This window comes from Ammodytes marinus, assembly GCF_949987685.1.
Source record: "Ammodytes marinus genome assembly, chromosome: 2".
In the NCBI taxonomy this organism is placed as follows: domain Eukaryota; kingdom Metazoa; phylum Chordata; class Actinopteri; order Uranoscopiformes; family Ammodytidae; genus Ammodytes; species Ammodytes marinus.
Genome location: NC_137231.1, coordinates 16,864,358 through 16,888,759, shown reverse-complemented (window position 1 = coordinate 16,888,759; position 24,402 = coordinate 16,864,358). Strand labels below are relative to the sequence as shown.

The following is a 24,402-nucleotide window of genomic DNA, read 5'->3' as shown; positions in this document are numbered from 1 at the left end:
GGATGCATCAGCCATATGTGGAGCGGTTCGGGAGGCGGGGTACACATAGGGGTCCGTGGATTGGCTTAGACCTATAAAGCACATAGGCTACAGCTAGACTGCAAGGACGTTTTCATCTATGCAAACCACCCGCTTTGATTAGGAGAACAGGAATGTGTCATGTGAATCAGTAAAAAAAATAAAAATAAAAAGACACAAATTGATGATGCAGAAGCACACGAGGTGCTGTAGGGTTAATCCTAAAGAGGCATCAGAAATCGTCTTTATTTTATAATAGAAAATACACAGGTAATAGCTACTGTGAAATAGCTTTAGTCTGGGCGAGGGAATAGGGGTGTAGCATGTGAGCATATGGTAATGAAAGAAAGAAAGAGAGAGAGAGAGAGAGAGAGAGAGAGAGAGAGAGAGAGAGAGAGAGAGAGAGAGAGAGAGAGAGAGAGAGAGAGAGAGAGAGAGAGAGAGAGAGGGAGAGAGAGCGAGAGCGAGAGAGAGAGAGAGAGAGAGAGAAAGGCGCGGGTGGACAGTGAGATGCTGTGCGTTATCTAGTGGCTAAATGAGGGTTGTCTTTCCGAGTTCAGGCAGCAGGGCTTCTCCACCCTTCCAGCGAGGACCTGTAATTTACACGACAACAGCAGGGCGCCTATCGGATCTCCATTGGACTCTGCGCTGGATCCCCCACAGCGCTGCCACCGCTGCTCCATCACCAAGCCCTCATCGTCAAAGGAGGAGGAGAAGATCTCATTTCCGTGCCATGTGCAGACAGACATGTATATGTGATTTCATGCGGTGACAGCGGAGGGGAATGGAGCAGTTCTCATCAAATTCCTGCAGACGCACCGACGGTGATACATTGAGGGCTGTCGTGTAGAGAGGAGACCTTCATACGCAGGAACCAATCCGAGATATTCGTTTTTATTGCCGGTGTAAAGGATCTGTAGATCAAGTTTCGCATCCATGTCGTCCACAACAATGGGGTAAGTGTGATTATTATCCCGTAGGCTGACTGAGTCCCCTTTCCCTCCTTTCTGTATTCATATCAGCTGCGGCTGCCTCACAGGCTATAAACTTCCCTGTCATGGAAACCACAGCATAACACAATTATGATCCTCCAGATGCATTTGTTAAAATATCTCTAGGCTTACATGGTGTGTAATAAAAAATCCAATGGTGCACGGTTCAGGTAAACTGTCTGGATAATGCGAGTGAGTGGTGATCTTCTGGCCTATATGTGCTGCACTCTTAACAACACATTTTGAGTCAAATAATGTAGCAACTTGCCCCCCCCCCCCCCCCTCCCCTCCAATATGCTGTATTTGGTTCAATAGAAAAAACACTTCAGGCCCAACATGCTGACACACAAATGCTGGTGCAGAAGTTGCCCCATCATCAAACTTTCCGGATGAAGATAGTGGGTTAATAGTGATTCCCAAAGTGGGACTTCCTGTATGGGTTTTGGGGTGTTTTCACCAATAGAAGGCAAAGCTTAAATTCCCTTTTATTGAATTAGAATAATGAGAGAGCTAATTTTTTCTAGATTCTCTGTCACTCTGTCCCCACCTACATTACAGACAGTTATGTAATTCTGAAGGAAGGTATGTGTAACAACAGCATTTCTTCTAAAATATTCTCGAGCAGAGATATGTGTTATGATGTACTGTACATTCTGTTCCAGGTCCTGTTCTAGTTGGGAACAGTCTAATGTCAGATGCAGGTGAATGTCAGTATGGCTACAATGCTGTACAAGGCATAGTGACAGAAAGTGGCTTCCCGTCTCTATGGCAGCACAGTGACCGCTACCATATATCCTCAACAACAGCACCTATCAGTGAAATACACGCCTATTGTGCATGGCACTGCTCATTTGCATGTCCCTTAACCCTGAGCTCAGCGGTCCATTTCCCCCACCAAGCCTGTCGTTTAATAACAGCTGTCTCCTGCAGTTCATTGTGATTAATTGCACAGCAGGAGGTTAACTATATGGCACAGGCATGGTGCGGTTTCAAGGCAACAGCCAAAACTCCTGAATTAACTATTTACAGTACACTGGAGGGAGGCTTCCCAAGCGCCCACTCTGCCCTCCTACCCTGTGGGCAGCACATCATTCAACAGTATCCCACTCAGCCTCAGCTCTCCACTGGGCTGTGCCATACTGGTGACTAAGTTACTGTTATGCAACTGACTCAGTGACTCAATTGATCTACAATGGAAATATGTGTTAACTAGGAACTATGCTGCACACAGAGAGTGTGTGTTTTACGTGCAAGTGCAGATGAGATGAAAGCGTACTGTAGGTCGGTGCAGATTTGTTGTCTGGCTGCCTGTCTAGCAGTAATGGCACAGACAGATGAAGTCATATTTCACTTCCGGCCTTGTAGCTACTTACAGCTCTAATGGTAATGGCAAAGAGGAGAACATTAGTGTTGGATGAGAACTGGAGAGGCCTATCAACACTCTATGGTGCGTTCTCACTTCCTTGGGCAAATACAATCAATGCACAGATGGACTCAGTTTCTCTCCCTGTCTTTGTCATTGGTTGTGTGTGAGAGAGAAAGAGAGTGTGTGTTCACAAGCACATCAGAATGAAAATCAGAAAAAGGTTAATTGCCAGGTACGTTCACACATACAAGGAATTCGAAGTGGTCTGATGATGCATAACAAAAACACTTAAAAATAGAGAACAAACTAAAAGAAATTCGAAGAGTATACAAAATACAAAATTACTAAAAAGAGAGATACATGCAATTATTAGTTATTTAGCAAGAATAGCTCTGCAATTTTGTAAAGAGAGCAGAATGATTCAGAAATGTGCTAATGATCACAGTTTTTGAACAAAGGGTGTGTTTATATAGCACACACACACACACACACACACACACACACACACACACACACACACACACACACACACACACACACACACACACACACACACACACACACACACACATCTCAGACCACGAAGCCTTTCCCAGTAGATAGAGCAACGGGGAGCTCTCTCATTAATGACATCTCTCTATCTTAAATAAGATTGTGCCTTCAAGCTCTACTCTGTTGAATTAATGAGAAACTCTGGAAACAAGGACATCTTCTAGAGAAAGGCGGAGTGGAGATAGAATAGACAATGGAAAGTGAGATCTCCTGGGATTGAACGCTTCATTATGTGTCTGTTTTACTGTCAGTGTTTGCAGAAAGATGGGCAGCTGCACAGTTAAAGGGGACACACTGATGTAGAAAATAAAATGCAGCCTTTTGTGTTTTGAATGTCTGGATCTTTTCACTTGTCTTGTGTGTGTGTGCAAAGTTTACAGGTTGTTAGGTGTCACAGAGTTCACATCTGTACATCGAACCGTTGAAGCACAAGATGTGCCATAAGCAGCACCTGTTGCCACTCCTGGAGTCCTGGAGTGGCAGATGTGTGTGTGTTTGCATGTCTGTTAATGTGAAATGCCCTGTAGGCGTTGGTCTGGTGTTGTTCACTGATCAATACCTATGTTAACATGTGTGGAGTTGAGGTGTGTGGTGTAGGGTCGATTAATCTTGAAGAATACACTTAGGTCTAGCCCTGCAATACGTTTTAGTTATTTAATTTCTTTTGTACATTTTTTACCATTTTATATTTTACATTTTGGTCTACAAAATCCTCTGACATCACTGTCAATCGTTTTCATGGGGACTCATGTTCTGGTAGCAGATAGTTCCAAGTAAAACTGTTCAACTCTTGTACTGTTTAACTAGATTGACACAAAAACTTCTATCTTCTTTTCTTAAGATAATTTTTTGGCATTTCAAGCTTTATTTGGCAGTACAGAGTTGAAATGGGGGGAGAGAGAGAGAGAGAGAGAGAGAGAGAGGGAAAATTACATGCAGTAAAAGTCCACGGGTCGGACTTGAACCCGAGACCACTGCAATGAAGGCTGGAGCCAATATGGTACTCGCTCTATCCACTATGCCACCGGAGCGCCCCGACCATATCTTCTTTTTAAAGATTTAATGGGGAAAGTGAAATGCTCCAAAAGACAGTCAAATTTTTAGTTTTTCTCCACAGACTTATGAGCTCTAACAAGGAGGCCATAGTGTCATCAATAAAGAAGAACTAGCAATAGCATCCATTAGAACAGAGATAATTCAATACTCAGTTTTCCAGAACCCATCGTTCCACATAAAAGAAAAAAATGCTAAACTATTATGTATTATATTAAAACTAATACAACACTTTCCATTTCAACCATCCACCCATACCACAGAACAGTCAGCACAAGTGTTGCAGCCACACAACCTACTCATGAAGCTGTTAGATACTTTACCACCATGCCTTTTCCCTTCAAAACTCTTATTGCATTTCTGGAAGTGCACAGATTTTTGGCAGTGCACAGTTCACAAAAATGTTTTATACCACATTGTGTAGCATTTTAGAGCTTCCCACTCGCTTCATCTTCTCCCTATCCTCAGCTCCATCCATCACATCCTCCTCCACGTTGTTCTCCTCATCCCTCCTTTCTTCTCTCACTTCATCACTCCCCCTCCCTCTCTCATTCTGCCCGCCTCTCCCTCTCTCTCTCTGTTTTAACATTCACGTTCCACCACCTGCCCTTGTGTCACGCAGCACACACTGAATGTTAAGCACCTCATTCTTCTCCTCCTCTTCCTCTACCTCCTCTGTGTTTGTCCTTCCTCCTCCACACCTTCTCCTTATTTGCATCCCCCTCTCCTCTTTTCTCTCTTCTGGTTTCTCGCACCATGTTCCCTCTCTCATAATGGAACGGGCAGTTTTTGATTTCATACTCACACACCCTTCTCTGGACTTAATCTTATGTTCGTCGGAAGACTTTGCCTGCTAAGTTTGGCTAAATGTGCGTAGCTAGCATGCACCAAACACGCCACTGTTGGAGTTCATCACTAGAGTGCAAGAGGATATCGACGTGTTCTGAATTGACCTCCATGCAATCCCATAATGGATAACTCTGTGAGGCTGGGGAGCATGCACGATGGATCTGATATCTTTCGTGTTATGATTTATGCCTGCTTTCCAGGAAGTCAAATGCATATAGATATGATTGTTATTAATATTTTGTAAGAAAGTAGCATTTAGGTTAAATCCAGTTTCATAATGTGTTGTGCAGAGAGTGTAAAGTTAGGTTGCAGGAGAATTTTTTATTTTTTTTTGACGACCAGTGGGTGTTTTTTTTGGAACAGAACTTTTCTGCGCAGGCATTCATGTAAAAAAAAAAGTCAAAGCACAAGTACAAACACAACAACACAATCGGGCAACAATAGGCAGAACATTTGCCACAGCTCCGTGCTCCGAATTATGCAATGAAGAAACAGATGCCGGTTGCCAAGCGGCTATTGCACAGATCACACAGGCAGGACATGGTTGTGTGATGTGTTCTGGGAGAGAGTTGAAATGACTCACAGTTCCGCCACTTACGCTGCCGTCGATGATTATGATAATTCTCACACAGCACTCCACCAGCAGCTTTGAGGAGCGACATTAATCATCCCAGATTCACTCTCTCTCTCTCTGACTTCCCTATACTCTCCACATTCCCCATCATTCTCTTTTTCTCATCCTGTCCAACTTCCTTCTCTCACTCACCGTGCCTCCATGTTTTTCCTTTCTTTCCCAGTCTTGGCTAATCACACACAGGAGGGGTGCTGCTGCTGAATTTTAATATTAATTTATACAGCACGCCTTTGATGTCCCCCATCACCCCCTCAGTGCAGTGTAAGCACTTCTCTATCTCCTGCTCTGCCAGCACTGCCAGCCCAAAGTATCTCCCTCTGCACCCTGCGCTTTGGGTATGTGTGAGTGTGTGTGTACTGACTGTAGATATTACCCAAGCCCCAACAATGCTGGGATATATGAAGCCTTTAAACGAGCAAAGCGAGGAGTGAAGGATAAATGGACAAAGAGTGGTGCATGAGTGACAGGTGAATGGATGATCAAAAACCAATGATTACTCATAGAATCACCAACAGTAATATGGGGTGAATCCTACCTCTGGTTGGACATACGGAGGTCAATAAGGAATTAAGTCACATCAAAACCGAGCCCATAATGGCATTTTGATTATTAACAGTTTTTTGCTACACACAGGCACAACACTGAACACTCAAATAAATAATTTATTTTCTAAGTCCATCACGTCTTTGCCACATTGTGTGCATGTTTTTATATGCACATGCATTATGTGTGTCTGTGTGGAAACTGCAGCTCTGTGGGGTGTGTCTTTGGTAGTTAAGCATGGCCTACGGTCTATATTTAGCCTTAAACACTCTCCTTTCCCCCGTTTGCTCCCCTGTGTGACCCTCACTCAGTGCTGCGGGCATTCCCATATCAGAGCAAGGAGAGACGGAGCGCTGCCTTACACAGAGAGAAAGACGGAGAGAGAGTTTCTGTCGACTAGCTGTATGCATGGAGTGTATGGTTTACAAGTATGAGAAGAAGTTAGACTTTAGGTGTAAATGGAAGCTCTCTCGTAGTTTGAAGGTTCAGTTAGCTTGCCATCCTTGTGTACTAGGCAAAACGATGAGTGTACGTATTAGTCCTTAGACAGCCTTCTCTTTCTGTGGCGTTACTATGGAGGATGGCGAGGTGGTAATTCGGTTGCCAGGGCGATCTGCCTCCCCCGTTGGCAACAGAAGTTTGGGTGGCGGCGCTGGGTATGGCGAGACGTTGGTGTTGCGGCACAAAGAGGTTCATAACTTCTTCTTCGTCCCCTTTAGGGAGCAGCCCATCTACAGCACGCGGGCCCACGTCTTCCAGATCGACCCCAACACAAAAAAGAACTGGGTGCCCACGAGCAAGCACGCCGTCACTGTCTCCTACTTCTACGACAGCACGCGCAATGTCTACCGCATCATAAGCCTGGATGGCACCAAGGTGAGCAGTTGCTTTGGATTGTTGTCACTGTACACCTTACACACACCTTACACTCTTGTCGCACACAAAACACCGATTTCATTATACCTTGAACTACTGCATCTATTGTGTTTTTTTTAATCTCATGCCAACCAACATATTTTTTATTTATTTATTAAGATGTCAAACAGCTTTCCAGGAGTCTTAAGCAGTGCTCTGATCTTCCTAGTGTTAATGGTGTTAACAAACTCTGCACTGGAATCTAATGGGCAAACACATCTTAAAAAAGCACAGTGTTGCAGCCTGTCGTCTGTCATGACAGCTCAAGTTTCACTGTCTATGCATGCAACTACTGTATTTGTCGGTGTGTTTGTGTGTCTGTCTGTACTTCAGCCTATGTCTCTTGGATGTTCTTGTAAAAGATCCAAGAATGAATATTTCTGCTGGGCATGGTGTGATCGAGGTAGAACTCAGCATGACAAAAGGCAGAGGAGTATATGTATAGGGACGGAGTCAGTCACACACTCCTCGCTAGTTATGGAGAGGTGGGCAGGGGGCAGTACAATGAATGAAATAAACAGATGACAGGGTGACAAGAAATGTGTAGTAAGAGAAACAGCTAGAGCGGGAAAGACAGAAAAGTGTGAAGCAAGGTCAACTACTGTAGAATGTCATCATCAAGTGTGAGTGAACTATTTCTGAAGGTCAGATGAGCAACCATCTATTTTCCTACAGCACTCAATAAATATTTCATTACTGAATTCAACTATTGTATAACACTCCCTGACTCCTGAACCCTCCTGAACTCATCATCATGTATCGATGCCAACCAGGATGTCCACCATTACACAACACTGCCAATTGATCAGCCTACAATTGGTTCTCCATTAATTATGTAGGTACTTTCCTGAAGATGATGAATAAAACAAGGTTTAGAGGTAGCCTATTAGTTAGGCTCTTGCAAATGAAAGAATTACGGTGGACATGCTCTGTGTATTTTTAACAAATCTCATGAAGAAAAATACAAAACACTAACACTGTGTTTAGTCTCTCAATGCTTCCAACTTCAACAATTCTGCCTCTTGCACTAAGCACAAGCATAGCACCATTAGCTTCTACTATAACACGTAAATCTTTGGAAAACAGTCTTGTCTTTTCAAGCTGGGCACTGCAATTTTAAATTTCACTCAAACAAAAGTAAATAATGCATTTGTTGGGGACTATTTTCAGCAGTTGTTTTGATGGGCTATAGTAGGTATTAATACGCTGCCCAATTTGGGCAGCCGAAGGAAGCAATGTGTCAGACAGAGCACATTTGCATTTTAGCTCAGGACACATACATACAATGAAATGATTCATTGATATTTTCAGTTGAGTTTCTGATGTGTGGTGTGTAAATACGCTTCATTTAGCCTGACAAAGAACTAATACCTGGCCTCTTCATCTGACCTCTCTCTCTCCTCACATATTGAACACGCTGCAGGGATGAAGTTCATTTACTATGTGTTAAGTGGGTTATCTCTGTCCTGCAGGCAATAATCAACAGCACCATCAGCCCCAACATGACTTTCACAAAGACCTCCCAGAAGTTTGGCCAGTGGGCGGACAGTCGAGCTAACACTGTCTACGGCCTGGGATTCTCCACTGAGCATCACCTAGCCAAGGTACCTATCCTATCCAGCCAGCCAGCCATGCACATGCACATGCACACACACATCTACTAATCCTTCTAGCATCAATCACAGGGTGGCTTCTCTTTTTTCTTCTTCTTCCTAAATTCCTTAGAGATGATGGCATTTCAAATGTCTTTTTACTCTTGTTGCTTTAGCTTCTCCAAAGGTGTAGAATCTGTTTGGCAGTTGGCCCTAATGAGGCATTTTTTCTTTGTGTGTGTGTCTGTTTGTGTATGAGCGTTATGCATATGTGTGTGTTCACTTGTGTGTTTGAGTAGGTGGTGCTTTCTCTCCTCTGCAGCTCTGTCATGAACTGGGGAGGCTCACCGCATACCCAGTGTCAGAACAGCACAAACACACCCACACACCATACACACACACACACACACACACACACACACACACACACACACACACACACACACACACACACACACACACACACAACATCTATTGTCAATATCTTAAACTCTTCTTTCCCAATTAATGTCCCTCACTCACCAATTTTACATTTGAGTGAATTACATTTTTCATCATAAAAAACTGTGAAAAAGTAGTCTGATATTTTCTGTGGCTGAGCAACTTACCCTGATGAATTGACCAGGATTGCGTTAGTTTTAGCTTGGATTGTGAGACATAAGGATATCAGGATATCTCCGCCTCTGCTGCTTTGATTTTGACGGTTCCCTTTCAAAATCAGTTTTTCACAGCCCCAGACTTTACAAAAAGGCAATACTATGCTGGAGTACCCATGCAATAAATAATGGTTCTGGACACACACAAATTGATCATTGCTTAGTGGACACGTGCAAATATGTCTAATTTCTTGACTATAATGTCTTGTTGTGATCTTGTGCTACACAAAGATCAATTGTTCTCAGGTCTCACAAAACTCATCTTAATCCTGATGAGACATTTTAAATAAATAAAGGTTACAGTAACATATAAAAGGGAACTGTTTTTAAAGTTTAATTCGTTATCAAGCTTGTTACAAATCCTTGAGAAGAAAATATGATCACTAAAAACGATTAGTCTTCTACTGGACAAGAAGGAAGTGAGTCCGTTGGTTTAACCAATATACACTGTATCAATATGTAAGGGATAGTATAGGATGTATAGCGAACGGGTCACTCGAGAAATAAAGACCTTCAAGGTGAACAAGATCCCTCCACGCAATTACATGGCTACTAACTAAATTAACCAATTAATTGAAGCAAAAATATAGTTTCAAGTTCGGTTTTATTGATTTATAAACAATAATATTGCCTACGGTCCAAAAATAGGCCGTTACACGGTCTGAACTTACTCAATAGCAACTCTATTAAACAGAAATTAAAACACCATTTTGCTTCAATTACTTAATTGGTTAGTTTAGTTAGTAGCCATGTAATAAGTGGGATAAATGTATAACGAACCGGTCACTTGAGAAATAAAGACTGACTCTTGTTCACCTTGAAGGCCTGTTGACCCGTTTGCTGTACATTATCCCTTACTTAACAGACACCTGTCAACCATTTAGAACTATTTAATGTGGTTTAAAGTTGAAATAATCACATTCACTTCTTAAATAACTGCAGTGCACTCCTCAAGCACTTCCACTGAGAAGAACTGCATTTAGATCACTGTACTAGAACTATTATATTGCACTGAAGTGAAATGATATTGAGTTATTTGTTGCAGCTCCACTAATGGCAGACACTAGACTGGCTCCAGCTGAGTTGTCAATTTGATTTCCTCAGCCCTCAGCCCTATGCAGTACTGAATATTCTAAATTACCCTCTAAAACACTGTGGGACTTGAGTCGGTGTGGTCCACACACCCTAAAGGGACATTGGGCACATGTGCCTGTGTGTATGTGCCAGGCTGTTTATATTTGCCCAAAGCCCTCTCAGCTGAGCTCACCTTACTGCTTCAGGCTTGCTGCATGTATCTTTGGTCTTGACTAAAATAACCCCAGAGATCAGCATGAGACACGGACAACTTCTGATTAAAGGTTAAAACTCAACACGAAAATCATAATCACATAGTCTGCTTAGCTTTGTTTGTGTGTGTGTGTGTGTGTGTGTGTGTGTGTGTGTGTGTGTGTGTGTGTGTGTGTGTGTGTGTGTGTGTGTGCGTGTGTGCGTGTGTGCTTGCGTGTGTGTGCATATGTGTATGTGTATCATTATGCCTGAGATAGACAGGTTACTACAGTGACCTAGTTAAGTAGCTCATGTTTCTGCTGAGGCATTATGGGTAAACTTTTTTTTTTATGTTCAACTGTGGTTAAATTTTGGCAGCAGCTTCTCCCTATTCTCCACGGCTGACCTATTATACACTGATCTGTGTGTGTGTGTGTGTGTGTGTGTGTGTGTGTGTGTGTGTGTGTGTGTGTGCGTCCATACACATATGGCTTTTGCAGAACAGCTTACAGTAAACCGTATACCATTGTATGAATTACAGTTGACACTGACGGCTGTCCTCTCTGTCCAGTTTGCAGAGAAGTTTGCAGAATACAAAGAAGCAGCACGGCTTGCTAAAGAGAAGAGTCAAGAAAAGATGGAGCTGGCCACGTCTCCTTCTCAGGTATGTTCAGTACAGACTATCCCAACCCCCTGATTTTTCCCTTTGGTGTCATTTATATTTGATTATATACGTATCAGCATGGTTGCGAATTAAAGGCAAATTCAGTTAATAAGAAAGAATTTATTAGAAAAAGACACAACATTTTTTATTTAAGTAGGAAGATATTGACTACAGTGGAAGGAAAATGTGGATACTTTACTTAAGTAAAAGATTAAAACAACAGAGTACATATATTCTGCATTGCAAGTTAAAAATAGTATAATACTGATGCATCAATGTGTCAACAACCTTTTGCTGTTTTAGCTGGTTGAGTTGGAACTAGTTTTAACAGCTATATAAAGTGATGTTTTTAAGTCTATAAGTTCCCAACCTGGGGCTTTGGCCCATCAAAAGGGTCACTAGATAAATATGAGGTTGTCATTATATAAGTAATGAGGTAGGGAAGAAGAAAAAACTTAGTTATTGTACACAACTTTAGCTCCATGTGTGGGACTCTCTTCATTCTTAGCTTCTTTTTGTGAAATAAAATATAATTTTACTCCTTTGACCATTTTTACATGAAGTTGTCTGACAAGTTGCAGAGTTGTAGAGTGTAGCCGTCTCTCTGGTGGGACTGCTAACAAACTATATACATCTAAAAGGTGAATAAATCACAACCAGACTTTTTTGTAAATTAAAAATGTATTGATTTGGGGCGCTTGTGGTGTAGTGGTTAGAGCGTCCCCTAGAGGTTATGTCCTCATCGCAGCGGACCCGGTTCGAATCCTACCCGTGGTCGGTTTTCTGCATGTCCTCACCCTATCTTTGCCCCATTTCAGCTCTGTCTCTCTAAATCTGTCTAATAATTGAAAAACCCCAAAAATAATCTTAAAAATGTTTGATTTGATAAGTGAATCATGTTTTATATACATATGTAAGCTAAATATGTTTAACATTTGTATAAAATAAATTAAGTAGAATAAGAAGTACAATGAAATGTATGAATTAGCATAAAAGCAAATACTAAAGTACGAAGTTCCCTCAAAGTAGTGCTTATGTGTTGAATTACACTATGTATGTAATGTACTTTTTATCCGGTAAAGCTACTTTTCACTGGTGCATATCCCTATCGGATGTCCTGACACTGGGATTTCAAATTACATAAATATTCACAATATGTTACAGTTTCCCTGTTTGTATCCGCCCTATAAAAAGAAAAAAGTACAACAAAAAAAGCTGTCTGTGGCCTCACCATTCATTGGTTAAATTAATTAGCCTGTATGTTAGGTATTTGTTTGTTTGATATATGTAATAACTGTTTTACTGCATATGAGGAAAAATATGCTAGTTTCAGAGGAGAATCTGTTCTTTAATCTAAAGGCTGCTAACAGGCTCCTTGTCTGTTCATTAGGGGAGCAGCCCCCTGCTGTACTGCGCTCTATTACCTGGACTATTAATGCTGCGATCCACATGCTCTAAAATGCTACAGTAGCTTGCGTTTCCCATGGGAGGAGTTTTTTTAATGAAGCCAAGTGGACAGCTTTGCTCTCATCAGGGGTTAAAGGCTGCATGTGCACTGGCCACCACCACACTATTGTGGTGAAAGTGGAGGGATTACTGCAAACGGTAAACAGCTAAAGCCTTCCAGTTACAAGCCTGCAGTGGTCTACTAAAGCTGTCTGCTCTGTTTTATACTGATTGTCAGTGTTTCACTCACATGCCTGATTTTCTTTCTTTCTGACCTCTAGATTTTTTCCTTTCTCTCCTCTAAATAAGGTGCAAAACATGAGGGAGGAATTGTTCCACTAAAACAAGAGCAGAAAACAAAGAGTTAAATCCTATAAGCTAGTCCCAATAGGCCAGAGCCCAGTGGAAGTGCAGTGAACAGATATTAAATGGTATACTAATGAATGTGGAGCGCAAAATATAACAGCAGCCATAATCTTCCTCTTATCTCTCACTTCCTTCTTGTCCAGTAGAAATGTACAGGCAGTGTCATTGTGCTACTGTATTGTGCCCAAGCCCTGAGTCTTAATAGCTTTGTGTTATGTTGTTCATGCAGCCTGCTTAATGATTTGTCTTGTATTATTATTTGCTTGTATGGGATATAAAGATAAGCATTCATCTGTAATTCTGCAATTTCCCAGTGCTATAGTTAGCTATTTATTGGCCTATAGGCATGTGGAGCTGCTCACTTAGCTTTAGGAGCGCCAGAGACAGTACCTCCACCACCCCTAAAATCATACAAATTCACCTCTATCATATATGTCATCATCTCAATCATCAATCAAAAACAATTATTTCATTGTTAAAGTAATTTATCAAGAAATATATGCAACATTTTCATTAGTACCTGCTTCCAAAATATGCCGATTTGTAGTTTTTAAAAATCCTCGTAAATGAATTATCTTTTACTTTTGGACTGTTGATCCGACAACAAAAAAAGAAGATATTTAATGATGTCACCTTGTAGTCATTGGTGCTTAAATTAGTGCAGCCCTAGTGGTACTCTCTTTTTCTTTGTCATTTCAGCCAATCAGTTCAGTCTTTGCTTATGCTAAAAATGATCCACCTTCCCAACAAACAGTATGAAAAAAACAAGATTAAAATGTTTAAAGGTGCTACGAGGAACTTTAAAAAAATTCTAAAACGGTCTAATTTTTCCTCTGATGATCATAAATTACATCATAAATGACAAAACACTACCGCTTTTGTCCAAAGGGGTTGCAAGAATGAACAAAAGCTGAAAGTTCCTCGGAGCACATTTAAATAAGGTCTGATCAATTATTTGGTGTCATACTAACAACTGAACTACTTTGTTTGACATGCAGGAGTCTCCAGGAGGTGAGCTCTCAGCACCTCTGACCCCAGTGACTCCGCCCATGGAAAGCATCAACGGCACGGACGACATCTGTGACACCACTCCCAATTCAGACCACCTTCCAGGGCCGGCACAGAACGCACTGGCCTTCGCACACAGGTAAATCCCACCTTGTCTTCTTTGCTACAGCAGCACAGATGTTACAGTCTCACCATAGAGACACTCCATGGTCACCGTCATATTCCACAAAGATGACACAAACAATACTAAAATAGATAAATTTTTGTATCGGTTTGTCCGAGGCACAGAAGTATAAACCTCTCGTCTTCTATGTCTTATTTTTTTTACATCTGCGTGCACCTATGCATGTTGCATGTCAGAATGGTTTAGTTAACCCTCTCTATTCACCGTGTTTCTCTTCTCTAGGGAGCAGTTTAAGACTTGTCGGGTCTTCTCTTTCTGATAGGGACGTCTTAACAAGTCGTGACTTCCACCACATCGTAACTACTGAAAAAAAAACATGTTCAGGCACAAAAAATCACAATAATAACAGTCGTGACCAGCAACATTGAGGTGCTTCTTCACAAAAACATCATGCACTGCCAGTTTACTAACAGAGCTGCTAATGAATATTGTAACACGCCATCATTCAAGTCAGGTGCCATGAGTTATATCAGTGACGTTCACTCACACACTGTCACTTTACATTTACCTGCAAATTATTTTGCTTTACTAAGTGTCTCTAAGGAATGAGGATGCAAGTTATTAAAATTGTCAAATATGAACATTGCTTGGTAAGGAAACTCACATATATTTGTAATAATTTCATGTTTGCCTACTGCAGTGCAATAATATATTTTTACTGTGAATGCTAATTTAAGTCTTTTGACTTGTATGTTGTTGGAATGTGTGACGGTGTCACCTCTATGCATGCCCCACTACTGTTGAATACATTCCTGCTGTCTTTTTGTCCTGTTAGCAGACTGAATATTGAAATTGAAATTCATATTGTCAGTACTGGCTCCTATATGGTAGATTGTATAAGATAAAGAGGTCAAAAAGAAGAAAAAGAAAATATTTTTGATTTGTACAAAGGCTATCTGAAGAGGTGTGGCGTTGAGGCTCATCAACGATAAAGGGTGTTGATGAAGCGTTTATGTAAGACTTATATAACATACTGTGGGAGGCAGAAAAAGAGCAAGACACACATAGTGCGTGTGTGTATGTGTGAGTGTGTGTGTGTGTGTGTGTGTGTGTGTGTGTGTGTGTGTGTGTGTGTGTGGGTGGGTGGGTGGGTGGGTGGGTGTGTGTGTGACAGACTCTGGGAAGATAGAGAACGACAGAGAGAGAGAGAGAGAGAGAGAGAGAGAGAGAGAGAGAGAGAGAGAGAGAGAGAGAGAGAGAGGTGCATTGTATAAAGTCTGTGCATGAGTCACTGATACCTAAACATCCACCAACTGCACACATGCTCAGTGTAATAAATAAACTGAACAGAAGGGCATGGTCAATCACTTGAGTGAGTGAAGCGTTTTTTTCTCAGGAGGTAAAATGTTCCTATTATCTACTGTCACCTGTTGTTGACTGTACACTGGTCTTTTTATTTGTAAAATCTCTGTAATCTTGTGCTACTCATTTCAGTATTTCTCTGGCTGCGACTCTTATTAATTAAATATATCAATCAATGGCTTAATGTATTATCATTCTTTTTTTGCTAAACTATGGGTGTCTGAGAGGAGCTTATTTTCTTTATACTGAGGTCACTGTAGAGATCTTTAGAGACAGAGGTATTTTCTTTGGAGTGTGTGAAAGCTGTGAAGCTCAAAGGCATAGGCTTAGAAATTCCTACCGCTACACCATGAACTCTGTAAGGCTACATAGATCTGAGTGTGCAGTGAGAGCGGGATGTGGAGAGGACACCCACTGCCTGCTGCAGCCCTGCTGCTGATGTGTCTATTAATGCTGCATGCGTGGGAGTCAGGGTCGACTCCCTGCATTGGCGATGGCAGGCATGGACATAACAAGCAAACCTCAGTCTCACATTTTCCCAGAGGTTTATGCAGAGAGGCTAGATGCTTGGACCGCCCATATATTCTATGTCTACAAGCTTCTACATCATATTTTTATGTGCCGCAAACTGCAGTTAAAATGTATTTTCTGTCAATTTGTGTAATGGTCTGTAAGCTTGCAGTTTATTCAATAGCCAAAATAAAAAATAAAAAATGTTTTAGTGTATTTTGACTGTTTTATTTAACCTCATGAGGGTACAGACCCACCTATAGAAACACACCTACACACACAAGTGTTTGCTGTCACTTTGAACCCTATATGCTGTCGGTTTGCCTCATGCCATGTGACTGGAATCCGATGAGGAATTATCTCCATAACATATACTCCACACTGCTGCTAAGTGAGGCTGTGTGGGAAGGTATGTGTGGGTGCGCAGGGCAGAGGAAGAGAGAGGAGGATGAGATACAACTGTGTGCAGGGCTTTGAGTTTTATTTATATATAATACTGTACATATATATTGCAGGATGTAGGCTTGCTTGGCGGCTCTGCAGTGGAGCCAATCTGAATGGTTTTCTGAATGTTGGACAAGGTTTTGTTGGGACTGTGAATGGTCATCTGGTGTTGGAGGATATAGGCGTCTGTATGTGGGTTTTTGGTTGGCTTGTGTGAGCGGAGAAGGTGAGCATGTCATACGTCAGGGTGCCACCACGAGCGCCTCCGTTCCTCCAGTGCTGCCATGGCAACTGCTCTGGCTCCCTGCTTCTTGAAGGGCTCTGTGAGGACCTACCCGATAACGCACAGTGTCCGGGACACGGCAGAAACCCACGAGGGCTGTAGAAAACCTTCCATGTTAGGTCAAGTTTAAAACTCTGTGTAGCTGTGTTTGGTAGCTTTATTGAGTTTTGGAAGATAATTATACTATAAATTGTGAAGTAGTAAAACACAAAACAGAGGGTTGAAGTTTTATTCAAGAGTGCTGGTGTATTGGCACTGGCATTGTGTACTGGTGAAACATTCAAAACACTATCTTGAAAACAAAAAATGAAAACCAACAAAACCAAAATAAAATGTAATGAAGTATTTTTTCATCTCACAAAATGTCTTTGATCATGACATATTCAGTTTTAGTTTTAGTTAAGCCGAATACATTTCACAGTAAAAACAGATATAGTTAATCCTGCAAAATTATTGTAATCTCCTGTACAAGAGTCTGTGATTTTGTTCTTTAAAAAATATATATTTTTATTAATATTCAATTTATTGTTTTTTTATTACATTTATTCAAAACAGTGCAGTACATTGCCTATCAGATACAAACAAATAATAATTGCTTCTTCACACAATTGGCCCTTGCATAACTGGAAGTGGAATTATGACAAAATAAAACAATTTATCACCAACTAAAAAAAGTCAAAAGAAAGTCAAATACTCAAGATAAGACATTCATACAGTGTAATCGAATCATCTTTGCAATCTGCAGTTCCGTCAGCAGAAGCTAACTCACCCTCCATGTGTGTCACACACCTTCAGCTCAGCTCAGATGTCCTCAGCCAGAATTGTGCTCAGGTGCCCTCCTGAAACCTTTCAGCCAGACTCATTTAATGAAGACGAAGACCAGTGTCAAAATGTCTTGCACTCTTTTCTCTCCTCTAATTCTCCCTCCATCGCTCTCCCCGGTTTTCCCTGTTTGTCTCCATCTTCACATCTTGACGTCCTGCCTGCTCTCCTGCTCTCCAAGCTGGTGCATGAGGTTTATACATTAGCAGGGCTGCCTGCGTGCCTTGGTGACAGCATCGCTCTGTGTGTGTCTGTGTGTGTGTGAGTAGTTGTGTGTCGGGTAATATGTGAATGTGTAGGATGAAGTGTCGTCTCCTCCCATGCGTCACACACACGGACACACTTGCACTCACAGAGGGGGTGGCTGTTGTGTAAGAACTGAAGGCGCCGTGGGAGTCCTGAGTGAATTATATCTGTGCTTTCTCTCTTTTTAGTGGGTGTTATGGAATAGTGGAGAACTGCTGCAGTCAGTGTGTGACCATATATGTGTGTGTGTGTGTGTGTGTGTGTGTGTGTGTGTGTGTGTGTGTGTGTGTGTGTGTGTGTGTGTGTGTGTGTGTGGGTGTGTGTGTGTGTGTGTGTGTGTGTGTGTGTGTGTGTGTGTGTGTGTGTGTGTGTGTGTGTGTGTGTGTGTGTGTGTGTGTGTGTGTATGTGTGTATGTGTATGTGTGTCAGTGAGGGGGCTGACAACTGAAAACACCATTGTTATGGGTCTTGATAACGTTTAGGTCTCTTATACACTCTCCCTCCAAAGTCAGGCATTATGTCAGAGACAGGGAGTGGGCATTGTGTAAATCTGAGATGAATGCCTGCAGTGCTCATATCTAATGGGAGAGATGCATAGCGGAAGTAATATCTCTACAGAAAGTTGATTCTACACCTATATCTGCTGAACTGAACCCTGAGCTATGTAGCGACTCCCCAGCCCATATGCAAGTATTTTTTTTCCCATCCATGCCTCTCCATAGTGAAATTCAATCACATTCAATCAATCTCCCCTTATCTCTCATCTCAGCTATCATCCATGAGTAGCTGGACCAGATTAGGCTCCAGCCAGTCTGAGGAAATGATCTCAGATTACAATTTGTGTGTCAGACAACTGCTTTCACAGCTACTGGCCAGGAATTCGACCGACCTACAACTTGAATACCCGCTGCAGCCCTTTGTCAGATTAGAGCAAAAAAAAAAAATTGATGGATATATTTGTAAATGCATGCATGAACGGATGCATGGATTACTGCACCATAATTAACACAGGCCAAGCAGCCCAAAGGGGTCATGAGGCCCTCAGTTTCAAATATGCACAAGAAGACATAAGGAACAGACAGACTGACAGACTAAAATGCAAAAAAAAAATTGTTTTTAAAGAACCATTTCAGACATCAATCACAAGTTTTCAGATACAGGCAGTTTACCGCCATAGCTTGGAAAAACATGAGCACTTTATCAGTTTATAAATGTGAGTGTTGTGGTAATCTGACGGCATGCATGTCCCTGTGTTCTGCAGCCCGGCCATGACAAAACACTGGGAGGCCGAGCTGGAGGCGCTAAAGGGGAACAATGCCAAGCTTACGGCAGCTCTGCTGGAGTCCACAGGCAACGTCAAACAGTGGAAACAACAACTGGCTGCCTACCAGGAGGAGGCTGAGAGACTACACAAACGGGTGAGCGATAAACAGTTTGTTTTGATCTGTTATTAATTCATTCAAATAAAAAAGGTGCAACCTTTGGAAAGGATGGTGCGAAATCAAGCTGCGAGGATGGAAAGAAAAAACAGAGGGGGGGGGAATGAAAAAGAAATATGTTGTTATCAGGATTCAGTTGTGCTAATGTCTCTTCTTGGTGTATCTCCATTTTAATCTACATATTGTCCTGTTTAGGTGACAGAGCTAGAGTGTCAGAGTACCCAAACCCCGGTGATAAAACAACAGAAGACTGAGCTCAACCAAACCATAGAGGAACTGGAGAATACACTACGGGATAAAGAAGAGGTATGTGTGAGGAATAGGTTTAGAAGGTGCCTTGCTTGAAATGTAGTGACTCGTGCAACAACACCTTGCGTTGATGCTGAACAGCCCTTTTGAATCATTTCTTTGTATGGCCTCCAGGAAATGGAAAAGTTGAAAGACGAATTGGAAAACATGAATGACCTGATGGAGCAGAAATACACCCTTACCCAGAAACTTGAGGTGAGTGATAGTAAAAGAGGGATTAAGCTGCAGTGCATAGCTGCTCTCCAAAGCATCAGTAGGTCCTCTGTTGTTATTTAACCAGTGGAGTATAAAGTACTTATATGCCATACATGAGTAAAAGTAAAGAAATCCTACCGGAAAAAGTTCAAGTCACCCAAAGGAAAATCACTTGAGGAAAAGTCTTAAAGTAGTTTAGATTAAATCTACTTGAGTATCAAAAGTACATGTTGGGTATTAAAATGTAGCCTACTTACAGTTTTTTTCGATTGCTAAACCACAGTGGGCACAACTGTAACGACAAGTGCACAACTCTAACTACACTATGCACAGCAGCGGTTAATTCGGACCAAACCCTAGCTCGTTTTTCATTGATTAAACACAATTTTCAAAACTCTACACACCTATCTCATGGCTTAACCACAGCCTGCACAACACTGTGGATTTCCAGCCCTTTTTTTCCAAACACTAACACACTACTGCCACAACTGTAAACCACACATTCAAAACAGAATGAGTGCATTTCAAACACTGCAGATTGCAATTTCAACTGAAACACTAAGATGTCTTGTTTTAGACTTGTTAGTGAACATATACAGTATAAAGGGAAAGCTCAAAAATATATATTTTTTTGTAAATGGACCAATGAAGACAGGTTGTTGGAGGGAGAAGAGTGGCAGTGAGAGTGTGGATGTGTGGAGGAAGAGCTGTAATGTCTGATGAAATACAGTAAGGGCTGCACTGATAGACCCTGTTGTGAATCATGGTCTCTCATTGAGAGAGGCAGGGTTGAGAGTGCAACCCAATCGGCAAAAATCTAAAGTTGCATCTGTAATACGGAGTTTCCAGCAAACAAACAGCTTAGAGTTGCCTTTCCTTACAGTAAATGACAACATTACAGGATAGATTTCTGTATTACAATTATAGAATATTTACACAGATAAATATTACATTTGGAAATGTTTTCAATACAAAATATACAAAATGTGTATTTATTGAAGCAAACTTTAGATTTTAATGTATTTTTGTTTTCCTAAAAAAAACTGGTATGTTATAAAATAAACATTTTCATGTGAAAGAATGTAACCCTTTCATCAAAGAAAATATTATGTAATTTGTTTGAAATAACTAAAATTATTCAAACTGTAAAGATTAAAAGTTTGTAATTTGTGTATTAGGGTTTGATGCTAGTGTTTGTACTCAGAGCATATTCTGACTGACAGTGTTTGCTGCACTGAGCCTATTTTGCAGGTGACTGTTGGTAGTGCAGACTGTAGTTAGAGTTTTGCACATTGAGCTACAGTTGTGCCCACTGTGGTTTAGCGATCGAAAACTGAAAACTTTTACTCCTGATAGGCTACTGTAAGTAGCCTATCAGGAGTAAAAGTAGCCAGACTCACTTCTTACGATATAGGGTCTGGCCACTATCAATAGACCTTCCCAACTAAAGGGGTGGCACCTACACGTACATTTCAAATGCAATTGGATAGCACTAAGACCAATCAGAACAACAAACAAGGTGACGTATCAAGCCCCATTTGTTTAGCGAACAGCGGGGTTAACTGGTAAATTAAACTTTTGCCGTGGTCGGTCGGCAAAACAGAACATTCTTGTTTCTTGCTAATGAAAGATTTGAATGCCGTCTTCAAAATCGTTAAGTGTCAAGGCCAAAGCCGTTTCAAACTAAAACAACGTAACCGCATCCACCTTTGTCGTTTATCATCACGGCTTCGACGGCGCATGCACAGCACTGTCCTCATCCGGCTATTCTAGATAGAACAATTTGATTGGCAACTCCGAATTTTCTGACATAGTTAAAGGCCTACTTCACCGGTTGGAATATGAAGGTGTATTGAACTCGGAGATCCTATTTAGTATAAAAAAAAATTAAATCGGATCATCTTAGCCTGAGAAAAGGTAGAAAGAGTGTTTTATGGTCTCACTGTCTAACCCTACAGTTTACTTACACAGTAAGGGTTAGGATTAACATGACAGCTGGGCCAAGGGAAGACTAAGGGAAGAAAAACCTCATTCATTATATTATAATAGTTATTTTATAATGATAGAACGCTGGTTCCGTATGGGTGAAGTATTCCTTTAATGAGCTTCAATGGATCGTGCCCAGACCAACACACTGAGCAAATTGTATTTGCCAGCGGCAGGTCTGGATTTCCAGGCTAGAGTAAGTACAAAGAAACCAAAAACCCAGAAATAGTTTTTTTTCCCTTCAATTTCAAAATATTTTATTTCAATTGAATTATTATTGATATTTCTCCCCCGTTTGCGCGTGAATACATTCAGTCCAGATGGAATATCGTGAGACATTAATTATTCAAATTGACTCTGTACTTGCAGTGTCCTATGTAGATGCAGTGGAGTAAAAGTATGTATTTGTTCTTAATAATGTAGTGAAATGAAAGTAAAAGTTGCAATAGATATGATAAATCAAGTAACAGTATAGATTCTCCAGAAATCTACATACAGTAGGTACAGTAACAAAGTACTTTACACCACTGTATTGAACTCCCATAATGACTCACACCTGACCCCACGATGCTGCCTCTCTTTGTGCAGGAGACAGAGCTGCGCGGTCGGGTGCTGGAGGAGCAGCTGTCGGGGGCAGAGCAGCGGCTGGAGGAGAACCAGGAGGAGCAGGAGAGTTTCAGGAAGAGTCTGCGGACACTGCTGGAGATGTTAGACGGCAAGATCTTTGAGCTGACGGAGCTCAGAGACACCTTGGCTCGGCTCATAGAGGAGGCCAGCTAAGAGATGGAGCTCCCCCCTTATCTTCACGGACAGAGCCATATGTTCATTTAAATCCTGACACCCGCACCAATTCTAAACCCCCCCCCCCCCTCCAACCCCCCACACATTTAAAACTACAACACCACACTGTCCCGATTCTGATTTTGCTCCAAAAGGGCAGCTAACTCCACATTTGTACCTTGCAGGCAATCGAGCGCCAACCCAGCCAACCGCAGGCACTCTTCTAGTTCAAGACAATGCGGGGACTTAACCCACCAACCAACCCATCCACGCACACTTTAAAGAGTTAACTTGAGAACTGTGCCTCGGTGCCATCTGCTGTCTGACTGGGTGAGCTGCAGCCACAGCTTGCAGCATCACAACATCACACATACACACACACACACACACACACACACACACACACACACACACACACACACACACACACACACACACACACATCCCTTTCTTCCCCTCTAAACTGCCCCTCCTCCCCCAAGGGGAATGTTGAAAGTCATGTGGAAATAATTGCTGTTAAGACTCAGAGAACTGCGCCAAAGCTGCCAAATCCCCCCAAAATATTGTCCTCAAACTAGCAGATGCTTTGATCCAAAGTGAATTAACTGTATAGAGACGTGCTGAACAGAGGAACTGCGTCCCATGTTTGAGCTGGGGCTGCCAGCGGAGTGTCACTTGAAACAGAGGAATTAAGGACGGCTCTCAACAAACCAATCAGTCCTACCAAATGGTGACATCCATCGATGCCGCTCCCCAGCCTGAAAACACAGGGCTGCCGGCAAAGAAAGTTTGGTGGAAAATGAATGGCTGCTATATATCCACAGTCCATTTAAAATCCTACATTATAGATGCGTATTGAATCTTCCAGAGGCTTTGTCCGTGCCAAACAGAAATTTAACAGGGCGTGTGCCCGTGTTATATGATTGGACATGAGAATTCCTGTATCCAGACTGCTTCCACCGCCACAGACAACTGACCTGTCTTCCTGCCAAACTCAGTGTGGTGTGTGTTCCCCCGAAACAAGGCCTGACCTTCAACATAGTGTGTGCCTTCAGAGTACACATACGTGAACACATGTTTGTACATAATATGTGTGTGTGCGTGTGTGTGTCTTGTGCTGTGAGAGAAAAGACCATGATTTTGGACATCAAGGCCTACACACATACACACACACACACACACACACACACACACTGAGCAATACCAGACAGGCTCTATACGACACCTCTATCTAACTCTATCAGGTACTCTACTCAGTGGATTATTGCAGATAGGTCAAATACAACTCAGCTGATCCCCCTCTGTCCAACAGAAAGTGAACTACTGTTGACCGTGAAACCTGTGTGGCAGCCCTGTCTGGATGAAGTAGTGCATTGTGAAGGGCTTATAGAGTGTCATCTACGTGTTTCCAAAATCTCCACCCTACAGTGAAACTGGCCACAGATTTTCACTCCTCCACGGGTGAAGAAAGAACTGTACTCAGTTTCTATTCTTTCTTTTTTACACAGGATATAACACTGACAAAATAATAATAGAACTGTATAAGACAACTTTCTACTCATGACGGCATTGTAAATGAATGGATGGATGGATAACTTCAATGCAGTAACACCCCGCAGTGGCTTATTGTTGTGTATTAACCCACGAAAAAAGTATTGCATAGTTATTATAGATGAAGTAGTATGTAGGTAAACAATGAAAACCTCTTCAATATATACCTTAAAATGCGTAACAACACAATGTAAACACTGTGTTAAACGCTCTGTACCAAAACATACACGTATAAAGCAGCTCCTGTACCAGTCAAAATCCAAAACTCCATCTGAAAAATCTATTCCTGTAAAAAAAATCACCTAATTTCTAAAAAGCTATAGCCTCACATGAAACGCTGCTTATCTCACCTTTCAATTCAGCATCCTGTTTGCACTGTGTTATTACACTGCTGTACAACATTATATAATCAAGAGATTTTGCATTAAATA

At 41.7% G+C, this 24,402-nt stretch overlaps 1 protein-coding gene across 2 annotated transcripts; it reads left to right on the top strand.

The window, feature by feature from the left end:
- Positions 1–868: 868 nt before the first annotated feature.
- Positions 869–22,599, top strand: homer1b (homer scaffold protein 1b). Of its 2 annotated transcripts, XM_080039179.1 has the most exons (9): positions 869–974; positions 6,727–6,883; positions 8,395–8,526; positions 11,008–11,100; positions 13,911–14,059; positions 18,973–19,129; positions 19,346–19,456; positions 19,574–19,654; positions 22,229–22,599. In XM_080039179.1, exons 1-9 carry the CDS (start codon positions 955–957, stop codon positions 22,418–22,420), a joined length of 1,092 nt encoding a protein of 363 aa, XP_079895305.1. In that variant the 5' UTR covers positions 869–954; the 3' UTR covers positions 22,421–22,599. The 2 variants fall into 2 exon arrangements, with proteins under 2 accessions (XP_079895305.1, XP_079895304.1); XM_080039178.1 differs by lacking the exon at positions 869–974 and having other exon boundaries at positions 6,466–6,883.
- The last annotated feature ends 1,803 nt before the right edge of the window (positions 22,600–24,402 follow it).